Source organism: Papio anubis, chromosome 17 (assembly GCF_008728515.1).
Source record: "Papio anubis isolate 15944 chromosome 17, Panubis1.0, whole genome shotgun sequence".
Lineage (NCBI taxonomy): Eukaryota > Metazoa > Chordata > Mammalia > Primates > Cercopithecidae > Papio > Papio anubis.
This window is the reverse complement of record NC_044992.1, coordinates 71805046-71831271: the sequence shown is the minus strand read 5'-3', so window position 1 is coordinate 71831271 and position 26226 is coordinate 71805046. Positions and strand designations below refer to the sequence as shown.

Here is a 26226-nt window from a genome sequence, read left to right as displayed (position 1 = left end):
GGGGCGGGGCGGGGGCGGGGCGGGGGCGGGGCGGGGGCGGGGCGGGGGCGGGGCGGGGGCGGAGCCGAGCGAGAGACCAGAGCCGGGGCGGGAGCGGGAGCCGGAGCCGCCGCCATGCGCCGGCCCGGGCCCGCCTGCTGCGCGCTGCTGCTAGTCCTGGGGCTCTGCCGGGCGCGCCCCCGGAACGCACTGCTGCTCCTCGGTGAGTGCCGATGGGTGTCTCCCCAGAGACGGCAGCAAGGGCTGGAGGGGTGAGCCCCAGCATCCAGCACCCCTACATTTACCTCCTGCCGCTTGTCCCCACCCTCCTCTGACCCTGCCCAGCCAGGGCTCAGGGGTCCACGGATCCCAGATCGCTCTCGGGAGGGGATTCCAGAGGAAGGGCTGGTGCTCAGGTCCCCAGAGACTGCAGACAGGGTGCCCTCCTGGCTCTGGCTCTCATCTCCTCCCCGCTGCAATCTTTTCCGACCCCATAGGCTGTGGCTCAGCTGTCTTTTCCCTTGTCCCAAGGGCACAGCCCTCCACCACCCACCCCCAATCCCAGTCCCTCTTAGAAACCCGGGGTTCCTCCAGCGCAAGCACTGTGTTGCTCACAAGACTTCCGGTTTGGGTAATCAGGGCTCTGGCCCATGACAAGCGAGGAGGCCAAACCCAAGGCCTGCGATTCTTTCCCCTTCTGAGGTCTGGCGCCCTGCCAGGTGCCCTCTTTCTGATTAATTTTGTGGTCTCTGGGCGGGGGTTCGGCTCACTGTAACATAAACAGCTCTCCTGCCAACTCCTCGCCTCCCAGAAACTCAGCAGAGAACCTGCATGGATCCTCATCTGTGTATGAGGATTCCTACAGGAGGCTTTCAGAGCCCAGGCTATGCGGCCACTGGGCTAGGGCCTGTCTTAGCACGGACTGCCATGGATTGGCTTAAACAGAAATGTATTTCTCACAATTCTGTGGGCTGAAAATCCAAGGTCAGGGTGCCAGCTTGGTTGGGTTCCAGTGAGGGTCCGCTTTCGGCTTACAGGTGGTCACCCTCTCACTGTTTCCTCACATGACAAGTGGATGGGGGTGGTCTCACTTCCTTTTCCTTTCTTTTTTCTTTTTTTTTTTTTTGTGAGACAGGGTCTCACTCTGTCACCCAGGATGGAGTGCAGTGGCACAATCACAGCTTACTACAGCCTCAACCTCCAGGCTCAAGTGATCCTCCTGCCCCAGCCTCCCAGGTAGCTGGGACCTCAGGTGCACATCACCATGCCTGGCTAATTTTTGTATTTTTTGTAGAGACAAGGTCTCACTGTATTGCCCAGGCTGGTCTCGAACTCCTGGGCTCAAGCGATCTTCCTGCCGCGGCCTCCAGGGTCCTGGGATTACAGGCATGAAACACTGCACCTGGCTCTCTCTTTATTTTCTTATAAGGCCGCAGTCCTGTCAGATCAGGGTCTCATCCTTATGAATCATTTAACCTTAATTAAGGACCCTGTCTCCAGATACAGTGATGTTGGCGTCAGGGCTTCAGTATATGAATTCCGGGAGGACACAGTTCAGTCCACAGCAGGCCCACAGCCAAGTGCCGAGCAACTCTGGGTTTGGAGAAGGGCAGCTTTCCTCCTGGCCTGTGGGTAGGGGCGTAGGGAGCACAGCCCATCCCCCTCTCCCTCCGGGTTTACCTGGCTGCCATGCGCTCACACCCCATGGGGACTGTGGGGTGGAGGACGGGAGCCCAGCTGGAAGGTGCCCAGCCTCCTCTGCCCGTGGACTGCACTGCCTCTGAGGGAACTGGGGAAAGTGTTGGTCCTAGGGGCTCCCACCAGCCTCTCCTGTGGTGCCCCCAGTGTCCTCTACTCCAGAGCAGGGGAAGAAGCTTGGTGTGGTTGTGGGAGTTCAGCGGCCCGACCCTGTTTCCCGCTGCCCAGTGTGTGGCCTTGGGCACTGCACCTCACCTTTCTGGGCCTCAGCTGCTTTGTGGAGAGTGAAAGCGTTGAAATGGACAACCTGCAAGGTCACTGGGCCTTTGAGATGGCATCAGTGAGAAGCAGTGGTGGGACGCACACACATAGATCTTTAGACGTGCCCTGGGTGAGGCTCTCCGGCCCTCTGCCCCACGCAGTTTCTGCAGAGCCCAGAATTGCCCAGCAGTTCGGTGGCCATGCATTCAGCCACTGTGGCCATGCGCGGCTGTGGAATGCGCGGCTGTGGCCATGCATTGAGCCACTGTGGCCATGCGCCGCTGTAGTCGTCTCGGCCAGGCCATGCATTCAGCCACGGCCAGCGCCGCTGTGGAACCGGCTGTGGCCACATGCATTCGCCACCACCGTACCAGCGCGCCGGGCTGTGGAATGCCCCGGCCAGCCATGCATCGCCACTGTACATGCCGCTGTGAACGCGCCGCTGTAATATGCATTCGGCCACTGTACGCGGCTGTGAATGCGTGGCTGTGGCCATGCATTCGGCCACTGTGGCCATGCGCCGCTGTGGAATGCTCGCTGTGCAATATGCATTCGCCACCGTGGCCATTATGCGCCGGGTTGTGGAATGCGCCGTTGTAATATGCATGGCTGTGAATGCCGTTGTGGCTATGCATTCAGCCGTTTGTTCGCTTCCAATGCTCAGCCAGCTAACATGCCCATCCAGGTGGCATGCCTACTGGGGTATCATCAAGCTTGTTGGGATATCATGCCTACATGAGTATCTTGCCCACTCGGGTACCATGCCTGCCTGCTAACATACCTACGCAGGTACCAGGCCTGCCTGGGTACCATGCCCATCTGCTTATACCCCCCAGCTGTCAGTTCAGCCTGTGTACCGTGCCCACCTGCCAACATACCCACTGGGTATCATGCCTGCTTAGGATATCATCAAGCTTATTGTGGTATGATGCCCACTTAAATACCATGCCTGCCTGCTAACATACCACCCAGGCATCATCCCTGCTGGGTACCAGTCCACCTGCTAACATACTCACAGGGTATCAGGCCTGCCTGGGTACCATGCCTACCTGCTTATACCTACCATCAGTCCAGACTACATACCACGCTCACCTGCTAACATACCCACTGGGTATCAGGCCTGCTGGGTACCATGCCCACCTGCTAACATACGCACCAGGTTTCATGCCTACTGGCCACCATGCCTGCTTGCTGATATACCCACCAGGTATTGTGCCCACTAGGTACCATGCCTTCTTGCTAACATACCCAGTGGGTATGGGGTCTTCTGGGTACATGCCTGCCTGCTAACATACCCACCAAGTATCAGACCTGCTGACATGCCCTCTGATATCATGCTTGCCTGATGTACCCACGCGGGTGTCATGCCTCCTAGGTAATGAAGTGCTCTGTCAGAATAGCGTTTCGCGATGAGTGTTCACGCTGAGCCAGTACCATGCCCACCTGGGTATCTTGCCTCCTGGCATCACAGCCCCAGCCTCCCTCACTCCCAGTGCTGTTTCTCATGACCGCAGCCCACCATGTGCTCTCTGTCTCCCACCTGACGCAGCGGATGACGGAGGCTTTGAGAGTGGTGCGTACAACAACAGCGCCATCGCCACCCCGCACCTGGACGCCTTGGCCCGCCGCAGTCTCCTCTTCCGCAACGCCTTCACCTCGGTCAGCAGCTGCTCTCCCAGCCGCGCCAGCCTCCTCACTGGCCTGCCCCAGGTGAGGTGCAAGGGCAGGAGGAGGGGATGGGCAGGGAGTAGACAAGCTCTGTCCAGGGCCCAGGCCTCTGCCACGTCTCCCATCCCCAAGCTCCCTGGGGGTGTTGCCCGCTTTCCCTCCCACCTCCAGGAGGAGGCAAGAACAGCCTACGGCCGAGTGCAGACTAGGGGCTCCAACTCACCTACCAGCCCTGGCTCCACTGCTGTGTGTGGCCTTGAGCAAGTAACCTACCTCCCTGTGCCTCAGTTTCCCCATCTGTAAGATGGTGGGTATAATGAGATGCCACTCTAGTTATGGGGATTGGCGGGGCTCATGCTTCGTATGTAAACAGCGTGAGGCCTGTGGACTGAGTCAGCGTGACCCGCCATCGCCACAGTGTCCCAGGAACGCCATGGTGCGGGGAGTGGCTGCCGCTGGGCACACACGCTCCTGTTTTATTGTGGTAAAATGCACAAACATCGATGTGCCCATCTTAGCCATTTTTCAGCACAGAGTTCCGGGGCATGAAGTGCATTCACGTTGTTGTGCAGCCATCACCACCATCCACTTCCAGAACTTTTCCATGTTCCCAGACAGAAGCTGTGTCCCATGAAACACCAGCTCCACGTTCTCCCTCCCTATCCCCTGTCTCTATGACTCTGACTGCTCCAGGGGCCACATAAGAGTGGAATCACACAGGACTAGTCTTTTTTTTTTTTTTTTTTTTTTTTTGAGTTAGAGTCTCACTCTGTCACCCAGGCTGGAGTGCAGCAGTGCGATCTCGGCTCACTGCAGCCTCTGCCTCCCAGGTTCCAGCAATTCTCCTGCCTTAGTCTCCCAAGTAGCTGGGATTACAGGTGCACACCACCACACCTGACTAATTTTTGTATTTTTAGTAGAGATGGGATTTCACCATGTTGGTCAGGCTGGTTTTGAACTCCTGACCTCAAATGATCTGCCTGCCTCGACCTCCCAAAGTGCTGGGATTACAGGTGTGAGCCACCGCGCCTGGCCCCCCTTTTGTGTCCTTACTTCACTCAGTACAATGTCCTCAGGGTTAACCATGCTGTAGCACGAGTCAGAACTTCCCTCCTCTTTAGGGCTGAATCATATTCCAGTGGATGGATGGACCCCGCATTTTGCTTCTCCATTTATCCGTCAGTGGGCCCTTGGGTTGCTGCTACCCTTTGGCTGTTGTGAATAAAGCTGCTGTGAACACGGGTGTTTGAGGACACTTACTGTTTTTTTGTTTGTTTGTTTGTCTGTTTGTTTGTTTTTTGAGATGGAGTCTCACTCTGTTGCCCAGGCTGGAGTGCACTGGTGCCATCTCAGCTCACTGCATCCTCCACCTCCCAGGTTCAAGCCATTCTCCTGCCTCAGCCTCCCGAGTAGCTGGGACTACAGGTGCCCACCACCACACCCAGCTAATTTTTGTATTTTTAGTAGAGACAAGGTTTCATCATGTTGGCCGGGCTGGTCTCGATCTCCTGACCTCGTGATCCACCCGCCTCAGCCTCCCAAAGTGCTGGGATTACAGGCGTGAGCCACTGTGCCTGGCCGGCAGTCTGAGTTTTTTAAATGTACAATATCTTTTACAATATAAAAATAACTAGGTAATAAAACAAGGCCTGGCCCTGTCTTTTTCATTCTGTAACGTGTGATTATAATAGAAAAGTTCAAAAGTACAGACATGCAGAAGGAACATCAAGGCCGCCCTCGTGCCAGTGCACGCCCTCCAGGTCCCCTTCTTTCTTGCGAAGTCCTCCTTTCACAAGAGGGACCCAGGGCCTCTTGGGCAGGGAGTGGGAGGTGGAGGCAGTCTCTCTGGGTGCTGGCCACTCGAAGTCTAAATCAGGGCCCCGAGAAGGCCCCTGGGGATGGGAGGACCGTGGGAGAACAGGTGCAGCAGGCGGGCCCTGGCTGCCTGGGGGCCCTGGATCTCATGCACCTTTGCTGGCAGCATCAGAATGGGATGTACGGGCTGCACCAGGATGTGCACCACTTCAACTCCTTCGACAAGGTGCGGAGCCTGCCACTGCTGCTCAGCCAAGCTGGCGTGCGCACAGGTGAGGACCCTGTGCCAAGGACAGGGCGTGGGGTGAGGCACCGAGGCCAGGCCAGAGCCCAGGAGGTTTGGCACCTTGTCCCCACGCACCCTCAGCCCCTGTGGCCTGCCCTTAGCTCTTGTCCCAAAAGACCTGGGCCTGGGTCTCCTGGCTGGGCTGTGAGTCCACGAGAACCCACAGTGCGCATAGGGCTGAGGGGGGCGGAGAAGGGAGCAGAGGGGGTTGGGAGGCAGAAGGGACTCTGGACAGGCCTGTCTTCCCATCCAGGCATCATCGGGAAGAAGCACGTGGGGCCAGAGGCCGTGTACCCGTTTGACTTTGCTTACACGGAGGAGAACGGCTCCGTCCTCCAGGTGGGACGGAACATCACCAGAATTAAGCTGCTCGTCCGGAAATTCCTGCAGACTCAGGACGACCGGTAGGAGTCGGGGCCCCTGCCCCTTCCCCCTGGCGGCTGGTCCCAGAGCACAGCCTGGAGCCTTCAGGCGGGATGCATGGGCCCCCACGTGGCTGGAATGGGGGCGGGGAGAAGGTTCCAGGTACTCGAATTAGCCTGGTCAGAGGGAGAAGAGACCTGGGGAAACTGAGGCGGTGAGGGTTACAGGTTGACTTCCAGATACAGAGGAGGAGGCAGAGCCGAGGGGCTTCCTGTGCCAGGCGGCATTGGCCCCGCAGCCTTGGCAATGGGCCTCCTCCCGTGCAGGCCTTTCTTCCTCTACGTCGCCTTCCACGACCCCCACCGCTGCGGGCACTCCCAGCCCCAGTACGGAACCTTCTGTGAGAAGTTTGGCAACGGAGAGAGCGGCATGGGTCGTATCCCAGACTGGACCCCCCAGGCCTATGACCCACTGGACGTGCTGGTAGGAGGGCCCCTCTCGCGTTTCAGGATGCCCGTCAGCCCTGGGTCAGGGACCTGGGCCTCCTGCGAGCTTGCAGCCTTGGCCCTAGATGATGAAGAAAGATGCGCTGACCAAACTGGATTCAGGTTCCCATCCTTGGGACCACAGAGAGAACCGTAGAGAGACGGGGTGGTCCAGAGTGAGGCTGTTCTGGGCTCATCCATTTGTAGGAGGCCCCAGGGAGAAGGCTGGACGCTGCTCCCCTCGTCCATCTGTTCTAAGCCTGGCTCCCCACCGCCTGCCCCAGGTGCCTTACTTCGTCCCCGACACCCCGGCAGCCCGAGCCGACCTTGCCGCTCAGTACACCACCATCGGCCGCATGGACCAAGGTGGGCTTGCAGAATGGGGCACTGAGAGGGGTGCCACGGCCTGGGTCCCCCACCTGGGCCAGCGCCCTCTCAGTCAGATCACAGCAGGGTGTGGGTGAGGGTCCCAGTGTGGCAGGCCCTGTGCTGCAGCCGGCAGAGCCCACATTGAGAGGTGGGGCCTGTGGGTGGCATCAGGACCCACTCCGGGACTGCCCTGATATGGAACTGCTCCTGGGCGGGGGCCTTAGGGCGCCCCAGAGGTTGGGTGAGGACTTTGGATTCTTCCAGCCACAGGACCTGGGTCGGATTGGGGGTTTGGAGTTCCCTAGCGTATGCAGATGGAGAACTTGAGGTATGTGAGTTTTTGTGGTTGTCCGAAAAAGCCCCGTGAACCGGATGGCTTACAGCAACCAAAATTTGTCCTCTCACAGTTCTGAGGCCAGAAGTTTGAAATCAAGATGTCAGCAGGGTCACGCTCCCCTGAAGGTGTAGGGGACACTCTGCCTTTCCTCTTCCAGCTTCTGGGGGCTGCGCCAGTGCTCAGTGTTCCTGGGCTGGTGGTAACATCACCCCCATCCCCGCGTAAGCCTTCACACGGCCTTTTTTCCTGTCTCCTCTTCTGTCTGTGTCTCCGCTTCTTCTTCTTCTTCTTCTTCTTTTTTTTTTTTCTGAGACCGAGTCTCGTTCTGTTGCCCAGGCTGGAGTGCAGTGGCACGATCTCGGCTCACTACAACCACCACCTCCCGGGTTCAAGCGATTCTTCTGTCTCAGCCTCCAGAGTAGCTGGGACTGCAGTCGCCCACCACCATGCCCAGCTAATTTTTATATTTTTAGTAGAGACAGGGTTTCACCATATTGGCTAAGCTGGTCTTGAACTCCTGACCTCGTGATCCACCTGCCTCAGCTTCCCAAAGTGCTGGGATTACAGGCGTGAGGCACCGCGCCCAGCCTGTTTCTGCTTCTTATAAGGACCCCGTCGGATTTAGGGCCTGCCTGAGTACTTCGGGATGATTTTGTCCCAGGATCTTTATCTGCAAAGTTCCCCTTTCCAAACAAGGCCCCCTTCACAGATGCCAGCACTCATGTCTTTTGGGCTCGGGGATCACCGTTTAACCCACAACAGGAGGTCGGGACCTTTGCCATTGCCCTGTTGGTGCCGTTAATTCTTAGCGACCTGGGAAACAGTGGGTACAGAGGAAACCTTGTCTTCTGGCCCCTGCCCTATTTGCTCCATGGGACAGACGCGAGATTCCAGAGAACTCAGAAGCCGGCGGGCACCAGGGAGCAGCTGCCTGGGGGTGACACAGAAGTGCCAAGGGATGACTGGAGTCCCTGGAGGCCTATTCGAGGCCTGCTCAGGCAATGGGAGCTGGGCAGAGCCGGGCAAGAGCCAGAGCTAGTGGGAAGAACTACAGGATGCTTTCAAATCCGGAAAGCGCAGAGCCCAGTGGCCGGATGAAGCAGCGGGTGGGTCTGCACACACCCCTGCCTCCGTGCGTGTCTGCAGCTGAGCTCTGCTTCCCGGCCCCTCACCACAGGAGTTGGACTTGTGCTCCAGGAGCTGCGTGACGCGGGTGTCCTGAACGACACACTGGTGATCTTCACGTCTGACAACGGAATCCCCTTCCCCAGCGGCAGGACCAACCTGTACTGGCCGGGCACTGCTGAACCGTTACTGGTGTCATCCCCTGAGCACCCAAAACGCTGGGGCCAAGTCAGTGAGGCCTATGTGAGCCTCCTAGGTACGCCTGTCTGTCTCCATCAGGGAAGGGGTGGGCGTGGATCTGGGATGGGGCCACAACCTGTCAGATGCTGCTCCACACCCATCACCTAACGTGGCTCTCAGGTCATCTGGGTGAGGAAGGGACTGTCGCTCCCCCTCTGCAGAGGAAAAGGATGAGGCTCAGAGAGGTGAAGTAAGCTGCTCAGGACTGCACAGCTGATAAGCACTAAGCTAGGATTCTCGCCTGGATCCCACTGCTTTCAAAACCATTGCCTTTTCTCGCCTACCTCCAATGAGCTTCAGAATCACCTGGAATGCTTGTTAACATCCAAACTGCAACCCCCAGAGTGTCCCATTCAGTAGATTTTGGCGGGCTCAAGCATTTGCATGTCTGACAAGTTCCCAGGTGATGCCAATACTGTGGGCTTGGGGACCCCCGTTTGAGCATCTGTGCACCCCATCCTGCCTTCCTGGGGGACCCAAAGCACCTCATGACCCTGCTCATTTCTAAAAAGGCCTGGGACATCTAGTCCCATGTTATGGACGTGCAGACAAAGATAGGGGTGCAGGAAGACTTTGTGAGGGGCTTGGGGTGAGCCCCTTGGCACAGGGCAGAGGCTCACGTGTCCTGCCCACGGCCTGGCAGAGCCTCCAGGTGGGGTGGGCCCGGGGCAGCAGCAAACTCAGTTTCCCTTTCCCTCCAAGCTCTTGCCCATATCTCTCTCTGGCCCCAGATTATGAGCCAGGAGCACTATGGCCACACCCACCACAGGGCTGGAGTAGACGAGCTGCTGAAAAATAGACTTCTGGTCCATAGGATTTTAGAAAGATCCTAAATGTCACCAAATCAGGGCCTCTTGTCATACCATTCAAGGCACCATGGCCCAGAGAGATGACATGGCGGTGAGAGGTGCCCGACAAGGCACCTCCCGCTGCTGATTGGATTGGAGAGGGTAGCCGCCCTGAGTGGCATAGGTTCGGCCCTTCCAAGGGCAGTCCTGTGTGCTGAGGGCTCTGCTGCTCTGAGATGCTGCTTCCCTTCCAGACCTCACGCCCACCATCTTGGATTGGTTCTCCGTCCCGTACCCCAGCTACACCATCTTTGGCTCGAAGACCATCCACCTCACTGGCCGGTCCCTCCTGCCAGCGCTGGAGGCCGAGCCCCTCTGGGCCACCGTCTTTGGCAGCCAGAGCCACCACGAGGTCACCATGTCCTACCCCATGCGCTCCGTGCAGCACCGGAACTTCCGCCTCGTGCACAACCTCAACTTCAAGATGCCCTTTCCCATCGACCAGGATTTCTACGTCTCACCCACCTTCCAGGACCTCCTGAACCGCACCACAGCTGGCCAGCCCACAGGCTGGTACAAGGACCTCCATCATTACTACTACCGGGCGCGCTGGGAGCTCTACGACCAGAGCCGGGACCCCCACGAGACCCAGAACCTGGCCGCCGACCCGCGCTTTGCTCAGGTGCTGGAGATGCTTCGGGCCCAGCTGACCAAGTGGCAATGGGAGACCCACGACCCCTGGGTGTGTGCCCCCGACGGCGTCCTGGAGGAGAAGCTCTCTCCCCAGTGCCAGCCCCTCCACAACGAGCTGTGACCCTCCCAGGAGGCCTGTGCACACATCCCAGACATGTCCCTGTGGCCGGCCAGCCTGGGGAGCACTTCCGTCTACACTCCCGTCCAAGGAGGGTTCTTCCTTCCTGTGGGGTCACTCCTGCCAGTGCCTGGAGGGGGACCAGAGCATGTGCCCAGCCCCTCCACCACCAGGGACACTGCCATCATGGCAGACGACACGGCCGTCCTCGTGTCTGAACCACTTCCCAGCACGGGAATTCTAGACGTGTGTGATCTGTGGACAGGGCAGCACCCCCAGCCCATGACAAGGGAGTCTTGTTTTCTGGCTTGGTTTGGGGACCTGCAAATGGGAGGCTTGAGGCCCCCTTTAGGCTTTGGCAGCCACAGATACTTATGAGCCCTTCACGGACAGCAGGCAAGGGCTTCGGTGCCGCGTGGGCAGTACACCGGTCCCGCCCACACTCACCTGGGAGCACAGCGCCTGGCTCTTACCAGCGTCTGGCCTAGAGGAAGCCTTTGAACCACCTTTGGGCAGGTTTCTGCTTCTTCTGTTTTGCCCCATGGTCAAGTACCTGGTCCCCAGGCAGGTTTCAGCTGATCGGCGGCAGGCTTCCTGAGTAATGAGCTTGAACCTGTGGTGCTTCTGGGCAGAAGCTTATATTTTTTGAGAGTGTCCAAAGATGAAGGTATGGCAATGCCCGTCCTCTGACTTGGGTTAATTCTTGGGTGGCACTGGCATTGCTGGGTGGCGATACCCGTCCTCTGGCTTGGGTTAATTCTTGGGTGGCGTCGGCGTTGCTGGGAGACTGCGCCGTTCCTGCCCTGCCTCCACCCACCTCAGGAGCAGAAGCCCGGCCTGGACACCCCTCGAAGGAGAGGGCGCTTCCTTGAGTGGGTGGCTCCCCTCGCCCTTCTCTCCCCATCACTCCATACTGGGGTGGGCTGGAGGAAGCCATAGGCCAGCTATTGTAAAAGCCTTTTATTTTAGTAAAATATGCAGAAGTTCTTTTTCTGAACTCGTTTATGATGATTCCAACCTGAATTCTAGAACAGCTTCCTGATTCTTGGACACTGCTGTCAAAATGACCTTCAGTCTGCAACAGCCCGAGGAGGCGGAGGCAAGGCCAGGCGCTGGGGGACCTGGGTCCTCCCCGAGCCCTGAAGGTGCAGTGAAGATGTTTGGCCCAAGAAGGGCTGGGGTGCAAAGCCAGGTCGGGGGAAGGCAGAGTCTGCCGGACCTTGTACAGGGATACTGGTGCCAGGCTTCTCTGGGACACCCCCACCGAACGGGCATGGAGGCCACGGGGCACAGACCCACTGAAAGTACCATCTCCACCACCCAGAGGCTTTATTTACAAGTAAGCACACTGGTCTCTGTAAACTGGAGTTCCTGAGGCATCGCAGCCTCAGAAGCTGAGAAAAGGTGGCCAGGGTCACAGCATATGTGGGCTTGTGCCTCTGCCCCAGGCAAGCGTGGCAGCAACCTTGGGGGCCACCCAGACTCCCCACCCGCTGCCTCTGTGCTTTTGGAGCGAGCCTTTGACACTTCAGAATTGTAAAGGGAAATGCAGCCCCCACAGGTTTGAATCGGGCCTGCAGACAGGCGGTTCTCCAGAGAGGTCCGGGGCCTCCGGTTCCAGGGAAGGTGTGGGAAGACGTCCCTCCTGTCCCACTGCAGAAATGTCCTCAGGGTCTCCCGTCCGGACCATGCCAAGCCTGGTGAAAGGTGGAGATGTTTCCACAGAAAAGTGTGCAGTTACAAGTGGCTTCACCGTGTGTGGCCTGCACGTGGTGAGGGTTCAAGGTTAGACCCCAGCCAGGGGGGACAGCAGGCCTCATGAGCCAAGAGCCCACAGCTGTGCCAGTAGGGTCTGGGCTCAGGAACAGGACCGCATTAACAGGCACGCAGAGGCTCCCACCGTCCCAGGAAGGGGCACGGTACATCATCGGGGGTTCTGCTCCGTCCACACCACCTTCTTCTGCTCGTCGGCGATGGCCTGGCGGACACAGCTGACTAGGCCGTCCAGGTCGCTCCAGCTGTCAGGAGCCAGGCTGCTGTATAGACAGGGTGCCTGGTCCAGGTGTCCCTCCTCCTGCCTGGCGGCCTCCAGGAGCTGCTCCTCTGAGGTGCCCAACCGCTGTAGGCCCTTCCTGCACAGGCCAGAGATGGGATGGGGCGGGCTCAGGGGAGAGCAAGGCGCCCAGGAGCCCCGGCTAGAGTAGTGATGACATGCACCCAAACACCCCTGAACACAGATGGCCTCGCTTTGAGGGGACCTTGTAAAGAAAACAGGCCCCAGGCCCCAGTGGTGGGAGGCAGTTGTCTACAACACAGCCGTGGTTCCTGGGGTAGAAAGGGCACAGTGGCAGGACCTCTCGGTCTGTGCCCAGGAAACCAGTCATTTTTTTTACTTTTTTTTCCGTCCTTAGCCAACAAGGATTAGATTGTGCTAGCCGAGCCCCAGTAAGTGCAGAGGCACCTGCCATGGGCTTCAGGGGAGCCCAGGAGCCACTTCAAAGCCCCTGCCCAACCCCCAGTGTGTACCTACTTGAGCTTCTTTGCCATCTTCTCGTTGACAGAGACGTGGATGACAATGGGGAAGATGTCCATCCTGTGCAGGGTGCAGACACTGTCCAGCCGGACGTCCAGGAGGGCGTGGGTGTTCTTTGTGGGAGGGAGAGGGAGAAGTGAGTCAAGATCACAGGCCTCTGAGGAAGCAAAGGGAGCCCACGCCCAGGTCTGAAGGGCCCTCCAGACAGGCTGAGGGCAGGGTAGGAGCTGGGGAGAGCTGAATTTTGTAGAGAAGATGGGGGAAGAGAGCTTGTCACTTTCTTTTCTCTTTTTTTTTTTTTTTTTTTGGACGGAGTCTCGCTCTGTCTCCCAGGCTGGAGAGCAGTGGCGCGATCTCGGCTCACTGCAAGCTCTACCTCCCAGGTTCACGCCATTCTCCGGCCTCAGCCTCCCGAGTAGCTGGGACTACAGGCACCTGCCACCACGCCCGGCTAATTTTTTGTATTTTTAGTAGAGACAGGGTTTCACAGTGTTAGCCAGGATGGTCTCAATCTTGATCTCATGAGGTGATCCGCCCGCCTCAGCCTCCCAAAGTGCTGGGATTACAGGTGTGAGCCACTGCGCCCGGCCCACTTTTAATTTTTTTAGGTTTTAAATTTTTTGTAGAGACGGGTGTCTCACTGTGTTGCTCAGGCTGGTCTCAAACTCCTGGGCTCAAGCAATCTTCCCGCCTAGGCCTCCCAAAGTGCGGGGATTACAGGCATGAGCCACTGTGCCCAGCCACTTTCTTCTCTTTATTTTTTAATTTTTTTTAGAGACAGGGGTCTCACTGTGTTGCTCAGGCTGGTCTGGAACTCCTGGGCTCAAGCGATCCTCTCACCTCGGCTTCCCAAAGTGCTGGGATGACAGGTGTGAGCCCCAGGCCCAGCTGAGTTTGCCACTTTCTAAATGAGGCTGCTTGCTGTGCAGTCTTAAGAGTTTCCATCCCTTTGATTTTTCACTGCGAAAATCTAGAAATTGTGAGCTCTGGGGACAGAGGCGAACTTGGCATGGAGCTCCGCCAACCCCTACAGGAGGCACCCTGATGCCAGACTCTGCTTTCCAGGCCCGTGCAGACACAAAGCTATGGTTCACGGGGAGCTGCTTTTCATGTGTGTGCATCTTCAAACATGGAGAGTGTCGTTATCTGAGATGTATTCATTCTCGAACAAGTATCTATTAAACATCCCCCAAGCTGAGAAAACATCCCCCAAGCTCAAGGAGCTGGGAGACCTCACCCATGCTCCCGTGGATCCTAACTGGCTGAGACGAGGTTTGGGCTCCTGCTGGGGTGTCGGGGCCCAGAGGTCAGCGACAAGGTCACCCGGGTCCAGGTCGGTCCCTGCACCTTTATCTCATCCCACTCCTCTGCATTCCCGAAACCCTTCCCAGCACAGCCCCTGCCCACCCCGCCGCTGCCCTCACCTTTTCCATGAGGGACTCCACAGCATGGCGGGTCACCCAGCAGCGGCCCCCAGACGCCTCTCCCTCCTGGACGATGTCCCCTCTCTGGCTCCAGGCCTCACACTCCTCCTGGCTCAAGTACTCTACAGGTGACATTGGACAGGGCCGTCATGCACCAGCTGAGTGGGGGTCCAGGGGAGCCCCATGGTAAACACCCCTGTCCCCGTGGACCCCGCCAGCCCTGGGAGAAGCTCTTCTTAGGGCATCCACTTGACAAACCTGACCCTGCACGCCCTGCCCTGTGCCCTGCATGCCCCCCTCTGTGCCCTGCACGCCCCGCCCTGTGCCCTGCACGCCCCGCCCTGTGCCCTGCACGCCCCACCCTGTGCCCTGCACGCCCCCCTCTGTGCCCTGCACATCCCGCCCTGTGCCCTGCACGCCCCGCCCTGTGCCCTGCACGCCCCCCTCTGTGCCCTGCACGCCCCGCCCTGTGCCCTGCACGCCCCCTCTGTGCCCTGCACCTCCATCCTGAACTATCTGGACACAGCAGGTGAGTGTGGGAATGCACGTAGTGGGGGAGGGAAGGAGAGAGGGAAGGAGGAGAAAGAAAGGGGAGAAGGAAGGGAGGGGTGGAGGGAGGGGTAGAGGGATTCCCAGGCAACAGCATACCTGCCAGGCACTTCTTAAACCCTTGGAGGAGGCACAGCTTCTCGCTCAGGATCTTCCCAACCACCCTGGGCACGAAGAGCACAGGCCGGGGCCGGGCGGGTCGATGGGGCCGCACCAGGGTGTAGGGCACCAGGGTAAAGCAGCTCTCGGCCCAGAAGCACGCGCTGGAGCCTGTGGAGGAGAGGATCCTGAGGGTGGGTGAGGCTGCAGCAGCCCCCAGCCAGCCCACCCTGCCCTGGGAGGGACTGGGTCTGCTTTGCTCACTGCAGCAGCCCCAGCACCTAGAATTGCAGGCGCACAGGCTCAGCGGACACAGGACTCGCACCAAGTTCCACAGCCCCTGGCTGAGCGGCTCCTTTGCACATGGGTTACACAGCTTTGTGGCTCTCCAGGCACCACTTTGCAGCCTGCAACTTAATCCTGTTTTCCTCTAGGCCCAAGGGAGGATGGCGGAAGCCAGGATTTTCTTTCTTCCAAAGGATCTGGAAGAGCGGCACCCTTCTCCTCACCCATCCTCCCAGGGCGCAGCATCCCAGCCCTTCCTCTGTCCTGGGCCTCTGTACTCCTCTCCTGAACTTTTTTTTTTTTCCCTGAGACGGAGTTTTGCTCTTATCGCCCAGGCTGGAGTGCAGTGGCGCTATCTCGGCTCACTGCCACCTCTGCCTCCCGGGTTCAAGCGATTCTCCTGCCTCAGCCTCCCGAGTAGCTGGGACTACAGGTGTGAGCCACCACGCCCAGCCCCATGATTCTTGAAGAGCAGATCCTGGCCTAAATGAGTGGCATCCCCCGGCCCCAGCTGACCAACTAGCAGCAGCTCCAAAAGCCCCTCACCCGCTCAGAGCCAGCAGCCCCTGTGCCAGCTCACCAGGCCTCACCCTCCATCCTGCTGGGGTCCAGCTGGCCCCTGTCAAAGGACGAACACAGAGGGCTGGCCTTGGCTTTGTCCATACTGACGATGCGGACCAGCTTCTGTGGTCCCCCAGAAGATAGCTGAAGGAGGGATGGAGAAGGGATGAGGAGAAGCTATTGAAGCCATCAACATGGGCCCAACACCCCCCTGTCTTCACACCCCACCCCATCGGCAAATCCAGTGTGGTCTCTGCACTATGAGACTGTGCCCACTGAACAGCCAGGATGCCCAGGGCCCGTGCCAGGGGGGGGGGAGGGGGTCCTCAGGTCAACAGCCACAAAGCAGGGCCCTACAGTGAGGGGCAGGCTGCAAAGGCAGGAGGAAGGGCAGAGGTCTCCCCAGTGCCCAGCCCTGCATCATCGGCGGGGACTGGCTGAGCACTGTCCCATGGTTCTTAGCAACCGCACGGACAGGCAGGTGCTTAGCAACCTGCCAAGTGTCCCGTGTCTGGAGAGCACAAAGGTGTCTGATGCAGAGGAATGGGAATTCAGGGAGATGATTGGCACTGGGGTGACCTGGGAGTGATGCAGAGACTCATACTCTGAGAGCAGCATGAGGTGTGTCTACACTGTGCAAGAGCCTGTAGGCTGGGTGGGGGCTGCAGACCCTGCCCTGATTTGAAGGGGCCCAGAGGAGAGACAGGTGGGGTCACCCTCCTCCAATCAGCAGCCCACACTCTCCACACGGTGCCCCCTGCCTCCCTGCCAGCACCGAGCCCCTCTTCCAGCCCACCCCAGTGGGGGCCAGGCCCCTCCTGGAGCCTCACCTTGCGGGTGACGGCGCATTGCTGAGTCATGTCCTGGATGAGGGCTATGAGCTGCTGCTGAGCCCTGTGGAGAACAGGAGAGGCCCTGACCCAGCTGCCTCCTGCCAGGAGAGCGGGGCAGGGGAGAGTCAAGCAGGGGAGAGTGGGGGAGATGGCTGAGTGGGAGAGGAGGCCCTCTACCTAGAGGTCCACACACCCCTTTGCTGCAGGCCAGAGCGCTCCACCCTGGCGGCCATCCCAGTCTCCAGAGCTTTCAAAAGACTCCAGGGCCTCAGCCCACTTCTGGAGATGCTGATTGACTTGTCCTGGGGCGGGACCCAGGGTGTGCTGTTGAGCAGCCAGTGTACAGGGCCCCCCTCCAGAACCTCAGTATTCATGGTGGGTCTGTGACCTGCAGCCTGGAGTCACCGAGAGAGCTGTTAGAAATGCAGAGTGCCAGGCCTCTCCCCAGACCTTCTGGCTCCGATCCCCAGAGTGCTGAGCTCAACACCTGTGCTTTCTAGCACTGTGCATTCCGTGCACTTGAACCTTGGAGCCTCCCATAGGCTGATCTAGAGCAATGGTTTTCAACGGAGCAAGGCAGGGGGCAGTGTCAGTCCTCAGGGAGGGTGACCAGCTGTCCCAGCTTGCCCAGGACCGAGGGGCTTCCCTGCAAGTGGGGCTTTCAGTGCTAAGACCAAGACTGTCCTAGGAGAACCAGGGGACTCTTGGCAACATATGGAGACATTTCTGGTTGTCACAACTGGGGCATGGGAGTGCTCCTGGCATCCTGGGTAGGGAGGCCACGGATGCTACTCAACATCCTGCAGTGCCCAGGACGGCCCCACCACAAACAGAGATCCAGCCCCAAACGTCCGTGGTGCTAGAGCTGAGAAACCCAGATCTAGAATGTTCTAGAATGAACATTTCATGTGCAAGATATAAATCATCCATCACAAAGAAACAACATCTTCAGCAGTGATCTTGGCAGGCTTCCCTCCTTAGGGGGTCTTGCCACGCCCACCCTCTATTGCTGGGCAGGAGGAGGAAGCTGAGGCAGGCTGGGTGCCGTTTCCCCGTGGGCCTCTCTGGGGACACATGGAGCTCGCCGCAGCTGCTCACCCGGAGTAGTTGGGGATGGTGCCGTGCGCAGCAGCATCCTTCATGGTGTAAGGGTTCACGCGGTGGGCGTGCCAGCAGCCGCAGCCCTGGAACATGGTGTCGGTGACGTGGAGGACCTCGTTGCAATGCACTTGCAGCTCCCCCTTGGCCCTCCCCTCCATGGCCAGGTTGACCCGGATGTAGAATGAGTCCCCCGAGGTCGCCACTTTGGCCTCCAGGTCCTGGAGTAGCCTCTTATAACCTGATAAAAGGGGACATGAGCCACAGATGAGCTGCCATTACGAGCCCGCATGAGGAAGGTTGCAGAAAATTAAAGTAGGAGAGAAGGAAGGACCCTCCGCAGTCTCAGAAGCCGCTCTGGCACTGGAGTCAGCGGGTGGGAGGTTTCCAGCTGGCTTGGGAGCCTCCCGGGGACCTGGGGCTCAGCCTGGCTGATCCTCTCCTGGCTCTGGGGGGACCCTGACTGCTGGGCATGTAGAGCCACCAGGGACCTAAGGGTCCCGGAGACCGGCCTGTGCACACGAGAGGAGTGGTGTGCGTACCGTCCATGTTGACCTTCACAGACAGGCAGCAGAAGCCGTCCACCCTCCTGAGAAGCCCCACGGCCTGTTCCAGGGTTGTATCCTCCAGGACTGCCTTGAACAAGGGCTCTGAGGCTTCGTAATCAACCTGAGGGCAAGTCGAGAAGGTCAGTCTATTTCCCCAGGACGCTGAATCCAGCCAGGATGCGGAGGGCGCTGAGGGCACTGAGGCAAGGCATGGGCCAGCCCTGGAGTAGGACCACTGCCTGCCAGCCTTGGCCAAAACAAAGCTGCACCACCAGAGCCTCTGTGGGGCCTTGAGACCTCTAGTGACACATGCTACACATCGTCCTGGCCAGAGGGTCAACTGCCAACCCTTCCCCAACCCGTCCACTGTTGGGGTTGCGGGTTCTTTGTGATAAGCATTTTCCTCTCTTGAAAAAAAGAAAAAGGAAAAAAAAGAAAGGACCTTGGTTCTAGAACATTCAAGAACATTCTAGATAGGTAGATAGGGGTTTCTTTCTTTTTTTTTGAGACGGAGTCTCGCTCTCTCGCCCAGGCTGGAGTGCAGTGGCGCCATCTCCACTCACTGCAAGCTCCGCCTCCCGGGTTCACGCCATTCTCCTGCCTCAGCCTCCCGAGTAGCTGGGACTACAGGTGCCCGCCACCACGCCTGGCTAATTTTTGTATTTTTAGTAGAGATGGGGTTTCACCGTGTTAGCCAGGATGGTCTCGATCTCCTGACCTCGTGATCTGCCTGTCTTGGTCCCCCAGAGTGCTGGGATTACAGGCGTGAGCCACCGTGCCCAGCCGATAGGGGTTTCTTAGCTTTGGGATCATTCTGTACTGCTGTGGGCTGTCCCGGGCCCTATAGGATGCAGAGTGGCATCCCCGGCCTTCACCCACCCAATGCCCTGGCTCTCCACCCACAGCCTTCCCCACTGTGAAGGCCCACCCCGCAGGGCTTCCACCATCCACTTCATTTCTTCTCAATATTGTTCTAAGCTTAGGAGAGTAGATATTTTTACGATACAAAATTAAGATGTGTTTTAACATCATTAGAATTGAATTGGCCCCCTTAGGATATCGGGACTGTCTCCCTGAACACCGTCAAGGGGCTCTGTTGCTTGAACTGCCTCAGAGCTGATCACTGGGAACCTTAAGAGCAGGGTTACCCAGCCCCTGGGCCACAGACTGGTCCTGGTCCATGGTCTGTTAGGACCCGGGCCACATAGCAGGAGGGGCGCAGGGCGCAGTGAGACACGGGCCTCAGCTCCCTCCTGTCAGCTCAGCATTGGCAGTAGATTCTCACAGGAGCTGCGAGCCCTGCTGTGAACTGCACGTGCGCTGGATCTGGGTTTCACGCCTTTTAAGGGAGAACCCACTGATGATCCCACGCCCCACCCCCAAATGTCAGCTCAGCACAGCAGTAGATTCTCACAGGAGCGTGAGCCCTGCTGTGAACTGCACGTGCGCGGGATCTGGGTTTCACGCTCTTTATGAGAATCTAATGCCTGATGATCCGTCACTGTCTCCTATCACCCCCAAATGGGACCATCTTGTTGCAGGAAAACAAGCTCAGGGCTCCCACTGATTCTGAATTATGGTTCAGGGTATAATTCTTTCATTACATGTTACAGTGTAATAAGAATAGAAAAGTGTACAATCAATGTAACGTGCTTGAATCATCCCAAAACCATCCCCCGCAACCTGGTCTGTGGAAAAGTTGTCTTCCATGAAGCCAGTCCCTGGTGCCAAAAAGTTTGGGGACTGCCGCTTAAGAGGACAATTAGAAATGTAAAGAAGGGCTGGGCATGGTGGCTGATGCCCATAATCCCAGCACTTTGGGAGGCCAAGGTGGGTGGATCACTCGAGGTCAGGAGTTCGAGATCAGCCTGGCCAACATGGTGAAACCCTGTCTCTACTAAAAATATAAAAATTAGCTGGGCATGGTGGTGCACGCCTGTAATCTCAGCTACTCGGGAGGCTGAGGCAAGAGAATCGCTTGAACCAAGGAGGTGGAGGCTGCAGTGAGCCAAGATCACACCACTGCACTCCAGCCTGGGGGACAGAGCAAGACTCCGTCTCAAAAAAAAAAAAAAAAGAGAGAGAAAGAAAGAAATGTAAAAAAGGGTTTCTGGGTCATGTGGAGGACATGAAGGACGCTTGGATTAGGAGCTCCATGTGCTATCATTCGAGCCCTGGGGAAGCTCAGCATTCAGACAGCCTGTTCCAAGGGGGCAGTGAGGGGTGCGTGGAACACTCCTGTTCAAGGGGTTCAGCCACATCCTCTCCCCTCCTCTGTGCTCACCTTCCCACCCCAGAGCCCCCATCCCCAGTCCCCTCCTGGGGGGCGCAGGGTGAGCCTGTGGGATGAGGTGAAGCCCATCTTGCACATTTCTTGGTTCAAAAAGTTTTTCATATTAAGAAAGCACTGTGGCCGGGCGCGGTGGCCAAGCCTGTAATCCCAGCAGGAGGCGGGAGGCGAGGTGGATCCAGAAGGTCAGAATCGAGACCATCACACCTGGCTAACACAGGTGAAACCTTGATCTCTACTAAAAAGTACAAAAACTAGCCGGAGGTGTGAGGCCTGTAGTCAGCCTGCAGGGAGGCTGAGGCAGGAGAATGGCCTTGAACCGGGAGAGGCTTACAGTGAGCTGAGATCAGGCCACTGCACCCCAGCCTGGGCGACAGAGTGAGACTCTGTCTCAAAAAAAAAAAAAAAAAAAAAAAAAAAAGAAAGCACTACAATGCTTTCTTTTTTCCTTTTTCTTTTCTTTTTTTTTTTGAGACCAAGTCTCCTCATACTGGCTGGTCTTCAACCGCGATCTCAGCGCACCGCCCTCGAGGGTTCATCCTGCCTCAACCTCGGTAACTGGGATATCAGCCGTGCCCGGCCTTTTTTTTTTTGAGACAAGGTCTTTGCTCTGTCGCAGGCTCGGTACAGTGGTGCAATCGCCAGCTCACTGCAGCCTCAATCTCTGTGGGCTCAGGCATCTGAGTAGCCAGGACTATGGGCATGCACCACTGTGCCCAGAAGTATTTTTTCCTAAAGTTTAATAATTCTGCTTCTCCTTTTAGGCCACATCAAGGGTACCCTCTGCCCATGTATTCATAATAATAATTAGTTAGATTGTACTTTTTTTTGAAGGCTGGTCTGACTCTTATCGCAGACGCTGGAGTGCAGTGGTGTAGTCTCGGCGCCTGCAGCCTCGCTTTCCCGGTGCTCGCTTCTCCTGCCTCCGGCCTCCCAGCAGAAGAGTGGCTGGGACTGCTTGGCGCCATACCACGCCTGTGGCTAATTTTGTATACATTTTTGGTGGGGAGATGGAGTTTTGCCATGTTAGCGGCCAGGAAGGGCTGTTCTCTCCTGACCTCCAAAGTGATCTGCTACCTCAGCCTCCTGCTGGGATTACGAAGCGTGACCTGCTTTGTGTAGATTGTATTTGTGTCCATTTATCTTCTCAGCAGTTTGTGTGCATTTTATAACAACAAAAAAGTTTTAGAAAAATGTCCCCAAATTGTGACGTGAAACAAACACAAATCCCAGCACTTTAGGCCGGCCCGGGTGGTCGCGAGGTCAGGAGGTCCGGGACTATCACAGCTAGCATGGTGCGACCACGTCTCTACTAAAAATACAAAAAACTAGCGAGGCGTGGTGGCGGTAGCCATGATCTCAGCTACTTGGGAGGCTGAGGCGGAGAATGGCGTGAACCGGGGAGGCGGAGCTTTACCGATGAGCGAAGTCACGCCCTGCACCCCGGCTGAGAGCACAGCAAGACTCCGTCTCAAAAAAAAAAAAGGTCCCAAATTAGCTGGGCATGGTGCTTTATGCTTGTGTGGTCACCAGTCTCAGCTACTTAAGAGGCTGAGGTGGGAGGATCAATTGAGCCTGGGGAGGTCAAGCTGTGATTGCACCACTGCACTCTAGCCTGGGTGACAGAGTGAGACCCTGTTTCAAAAGAACAAAAAAAAAAAAAAAAAGAAAAGAAAAGATCGATGACTCACACCTGTAATCCCAGCACTTTGGGAGGCCGAGGCGGGTGGATCACAAGGTCAGGAGATCGAGATCATTCTAGCTAACACGGTGAAACCCTGTCTCTACTAAAAACACACACACGCACAAATTAGCCGGGTGCGGTGGCGGGCGCCTATAGTCCCAGCTACTCAGGAGGCTGAGGCAGGATAATGGCGTGAACCCCAGAGGCGGAGCTTGCAGTGAGCGGAGATTGTGCCATTGCACTCCAGCCTGGGCAACAGAGCAAGACTCCCATCTCAAAAAGAAAAGAAAAGAAAAGAAAAGAAATGCCCCAGTGGTTAAAATAGTGAATTACATGTCACATGTATTTTACTGCACACACCCAAGTGACCACCACCAGCCCTGTCAAAGGGCCTCATGCAAAGACCCCTGGTCAGAAGTGCCACATAGCAGCAGCCACCGCGAGTGGTGTGCTGGGTTCCCCACGGCATGACTCTCATTTATAAATGAGCGGAACGCTTTACATCAGCCCAGGAAAGAGCAGGGGCCTAGCCCAGAGTGGATCTGCATGGTCTGGGGGATCTGAAGTCTGTCTGGGTCACCCCACCCACTGCTGCTGCCCCCATGAAGAGCCCGGGGGACAGGAGGGACCTCGCGCGACTCACCATCACGATCTGGGTGCCCGGGCGCAAGGCCATCTGATCCGCCGCCGAGCCCGGGGTGACCCGGTGGATGAAGATGCCCGTGAGGTTCCCGCCGATGACACCGATCTGCTCCAGCAACGCATCCCCCTGGAACGCCAGCACCGTGACCTGGCTCAGGATCCTGCGGGCTGGCCTCCGCCGCATGAGGACGCCGCTGCAGGCCGGGAGATGACCGGCTTGTGCACTGCCCAGAGTAGGAGAGCCGGCAAGGCCACCTCCCCATTGCTTCCCTCTGGCCCCAGTGTTCTGGAATTCTCCTCCCCCTCCATGGCCCCATGTGCTTCACCTCCCAGTGGTGATAGGACACTCACCCTCTGCTCTGCCACCCCCGGCCCTGGTTCCCCAGCCAGCCTCGGAGGGTTCCCCCCTGCTGCTCACCTCTCCCCCTGCTGCTCACCTCTCCGAGACATCAAGGCTTCCAGGCGAGAATGGCTGCAGGCTGCTTTCCAGCTGGGGAAGGTCTGGGAGGAAGCCAAGAGCTCACAGATCTTGGTCACCCCATTGCTGATGGGGCTTCCTGTAACCTCAGCCCCTTCTCCCTCAGCCTCAGGCACCCCCTGCCTGTTCCATCCTCTGTGCTGAGGCTGAACTTTCTCTTCCTCCACCCCTTCCTCAATGCTTGGATGCTGATTTCATCTTTCCTAAAATCACTGTAACTAGTGAGGAGCTGCAACTGGGAAGGTCTGAGCACCACATGCTATTTTGTGATATTTGAATGAGTTGCCAACATTTGAAAGACAGGAAGATTTCACCTAAAATCTGGATTTCTGGCTTCACTTGAAAAAATATCTGCTGCATTTCTGCACTGACCTGTATTTCTGTGTGGACCTGCATTTCAGGACTGGCCTGCATTACTGCACTGACCTCCATGTCTGCATGGGCCTGCACTGGCCTGCCTTTCTTTCTTTTTTTTTTTTTTTTGAGACAGAGTCTCGCTCTGTCCCCCAGGCTGGAGAACAGCGGCGTGATCTCAGCTCACTGCAACCTCCACCTCCCGGGTTCAAGCAATTCTTCTGCCTCAGCCTCCTGAGTAGCTGGGACTACAGGCATGCACCACCACACCCGAATAATTTTCGTATTTTTAGTAGAGACAGGATTTCACCATGTTGACCAGGCTGGTCTTGAACTCCTGACCTCGTGATCCACCTGCTTTGGCCTCCCAAAGTGCTGGGATTACAGGTGGGAGCCACTGCGCCCAGCCCTGGCCTGCCTTTCTACATGGATCTGCATTTCTTTTGTTGTTGTTAGTGTTGTTGAGACGGAGTCTTGCTCTGTTGCCAGGCTGGAGTGTAGTGGCGCGATCTTGGCTCACTACAACCTCCACCTCCCAGGTTCGAGTGATTCTCCTGCCTCGGCCTCCCGAGTAGCTGGAACTACGGGTGTGCACCACCACTCCCAGGTAACTTTTGTATTTTTAGTAGAGACGAGGTTTCACCGTGTTGGCCAGGATGGTCTCGATCTCTTGACCTCGTGATCCACCCACCTCGGACTCCCAAACATGGACCTGCATTTCTATGCAGACCTGCACTACTGTACTTCCCTGCATTTCCACGCTGGCCTGCATTTCTGTGGGGCAGCAATGACTGGCACTGGCCAGCGGCTGCCTGCTCCTTACCCCAGACCTCTCTGCTTCCCAGCTGGTCGTGGCAGGTCTCTGAGTTGTCAATCCTAGGACTAGAGGCTCCCCAGGGTCTCCCAAGCTCTAGCATTTTCCTGTACAGCCTGTGAGCACCCGAGCCAGGGAGCAGCCTGCCAGGGTCCACGGCTGCAAGTCTCACTCTGTGAACCACACAGGAGAACCAGGGCCAGCACAGACCTAAGAGTTCCCTAGGCCTGGCTCACAGGCAAAAACCCACTGGGATCACATTCAAAGCCAATGAAATGAGGTGTGTACTCTGGATGTATTTGAGGTCAATTCCACTAAAAGTATATGCAACCAGAGCATTACGCAGAATCCTCACCAAGGAAAAATACAGACGAATAAGCTCTCCCTTCTCATCTCACATCTAATTTAGATATGCCTTGGGTGGACTCTGTCAATTTATCGCTGTTATACATAAAAACCTGTATGAGTCCCCAGAGATGACGGTTTCTGGTCGTGCGACCCACAGGAGGCACCTGGGCAGCGCGGGGCACTTGCGCCCCCTGGTGGCCATGAGGTGAATTCCAGATGGGGAGCAAAGCACCTACTGTGTGCAAGGCCAAAGGCTGGGAGCCAGTTGCGCTGAGGTGGAAAGGCGAAGGCACCCACCCGTGATGGGCCCATGGACTTTGGAAGGAGAGAGGGCTGGTCCAATCACAAACAGAAATGAGCCACAAGAGAAGCACAAGGCCTTAGGGCCACCGCCTCAGAGGAGAGATGCTCCCTTCAGGTAGATGTCACGCTGTGCCTGGCCTCAGCCTGGCACCACTAAGCGACCCTGCCTGCTGCCGTCTGAAACCACTGGGAAGCCCAAGCGTTGCAGATCAGAGCAGGGGGCTGGGTGCTGAGCGGGGCGTGGATCAAACACAACTTCCCTGGCTCTAGGGGAAAACACAAGGACGCCAGCAAACAGAGCGCAGCTGGCCTTTGGCTTATGCTGGCTGGCAGGCGGGACTTTCCCAAAGTGCAAGGTCGAGGCCAAGGTCAAGGCCCAGGGCAGAAGCTGAGCTGTGTTTCTATCTGCTCTTTCCCTGGAGAGAGGCCCCGGGCTTCTCATCCGCTCCCTGCTCTGCCCAGGGGAGGTGGGCTGCTGTGAAGGTTCAGGGTTGGGCACACTCACCTGCCCTGTCTAGGAGCTCATCATCCTGGTGTGGGTCGCCTGCCTTAGCTCCCGGCGGGGCTCCTGGGTCTCCCTCCAGGATTTCCAGGCAGCTGCTGCAAAGCACAAGCAGCAGCAGGCTCAAACTACATCACCTGCTCCCTCTGAGTCCCCACGCCCCAAGCACTGGCCCCCAGCACCTGCCAGCTCCGCTTTGAGGGCAGGAGCTGCTGCCTGCAACACCCAGATGCCCTGAGGTCTAGGTTGGTGTCTCTGGTGAGTTGCCAGGAAGGACCCCAGTGCCACATGTGCTCTACCTGAAAGACCAGGGTTCTTCCCCGAAGTCCTCGGCCACCCGCTTGTACAGGGACTGCTGGCTGGGGGGCGCGGGGCTGCTGGAGCGGAAGCTGTCCGCCAGCTCGCGGCTGGATGTGTTGCTCAGGTCCGACCAGAGCTGAGACTGGAGGAGGGAGAGCAGAGGTCAGTGGGGCACGCACGAGGACACCCCGAGACTCCTCCCTTGCTCCCCCACGGTATAGAGAGAGTGAGCCACAGTGAGAACTGAGTGGAGATGAGGCAGCAGGAGGGGAAGGAAATGTGACCCCATGTGACATGGGGTCACATGCACTGAGCGCCTGCTGTATGCCAGACACTGGGGTCACATGCACTGAGCA

General features: G+C 57.5%; 2 protein-coding genes across 5 annotated transcripts in view; one reads left to right on the top strand and one right to left on the bottom strand.

Annotated features, from left to right (window-relative positions):
• Positions 1–48: 48 nt before the first annotated feature.
• On the top strand, positions 49–11222 carry SGSH (N-sulfoglucosamine sulfohydrolase). Of its 3 annotated transcripts, none has more exons than XM_003913537.4 (8): positions 49–202; positions 3488–3648; positions 5588–5693; positions 5961–6111; positions 6397–6553; positions 6840–6921; positions 8439–8642; positions 9669–11222. In XM_003913537.4, the coding sequence occupies exons 1-8, from the start codon at positions 115–117 to the stop codon at positions 10226–10228; spliced, it is 1509 nt and encodes a 502-aa protein (XP_003913586.1). In that variant the 5' UTR covers positions 49–114; the 3' UTR covers positions 10229–11222. The 3 variants fall into 3 exon arrangements, with proteins under 3 accessions (XP_003913586.1, XP_021783783.1, XP_009189670.1); XM_021928091.2 differs by lacking the exon at positions 9669–11222 and adding an exon at positions 8788–8843; XM_009191406.4 differs by having other exon boundaries at positions 107–202; positions 3453–3648.
• The window catches only part of CARD14 (caspase recruitment domain family member 14), a 33642-nt gene continuing 18586 nt past the window's right edge, over positions 11171–26226 (bottom strand). The window contains exons 10-21 of one of the 2 annotated variants that reach the window (XM_021928089.2): positions 25870–26012; positions 25574–25668; positions 23209–23272; positions 22773–22965; positions 18150–18276; positions 17608–17848; positions 16507–16570; positions 15706–15820; positions 14831–15001; positions 14183–14304; positions 12756–12871; positions 11171–12357 (exon numbers count right to left, since the gene is read on the bottom strand). In XM_021928089.2, the coding sequence (XP_021783781.2) occupies positions 12150–12357; positions 12756–12871; positions 14183–14304; positions 14831–15001; positions 15706–15820; positions 16507–16570; positions 17608–17848; positions 18150–18276; positions 22773–22965; positions 23209–23272; positions 25574–25668; positions 25870–26012 (1659 nt within the window). In that variant the 3' untranslated portion in view covers positions 11171–12149. Of the gene's footprint in view, positions 12358–12755; positions 12872–14182; positions 14305–14830; positions 15002–15695; positions 15821–16506; positions 16571–17607; positions 17849–18149; positions 18277–22772; positions 22966–23208; positions 23273–25573; positions 25669–25869; positions 26013–26226 lie in introns of those variants that run through there. The other variant, XM_009191410.4, reaches the window with a different exon arrangement.

Coding starts and splice junctions, on each gene's coding strand:
- SGSH (XM_003913537.4), top strand. CDS start 115: ATGCGCCGGCCCGGGCCCGCCTGCTGCGCGCTGCTGCTAGTCCTGGGG. Junction 6,922..8,438: donor CATCGGCCGCATGGACCAAG/GTGGGCTTGCAG, acceptor CCCTCACCACAG/GAGTTGGACTTGTGCTCCAG. Junction 8,643..9,668: donor GGCCTATGTGAGCCTCCTAG/GTACGCCTGTCT, acceptor CTTCCCTTCCAG/ACCTCACGCCCACCATCTTG.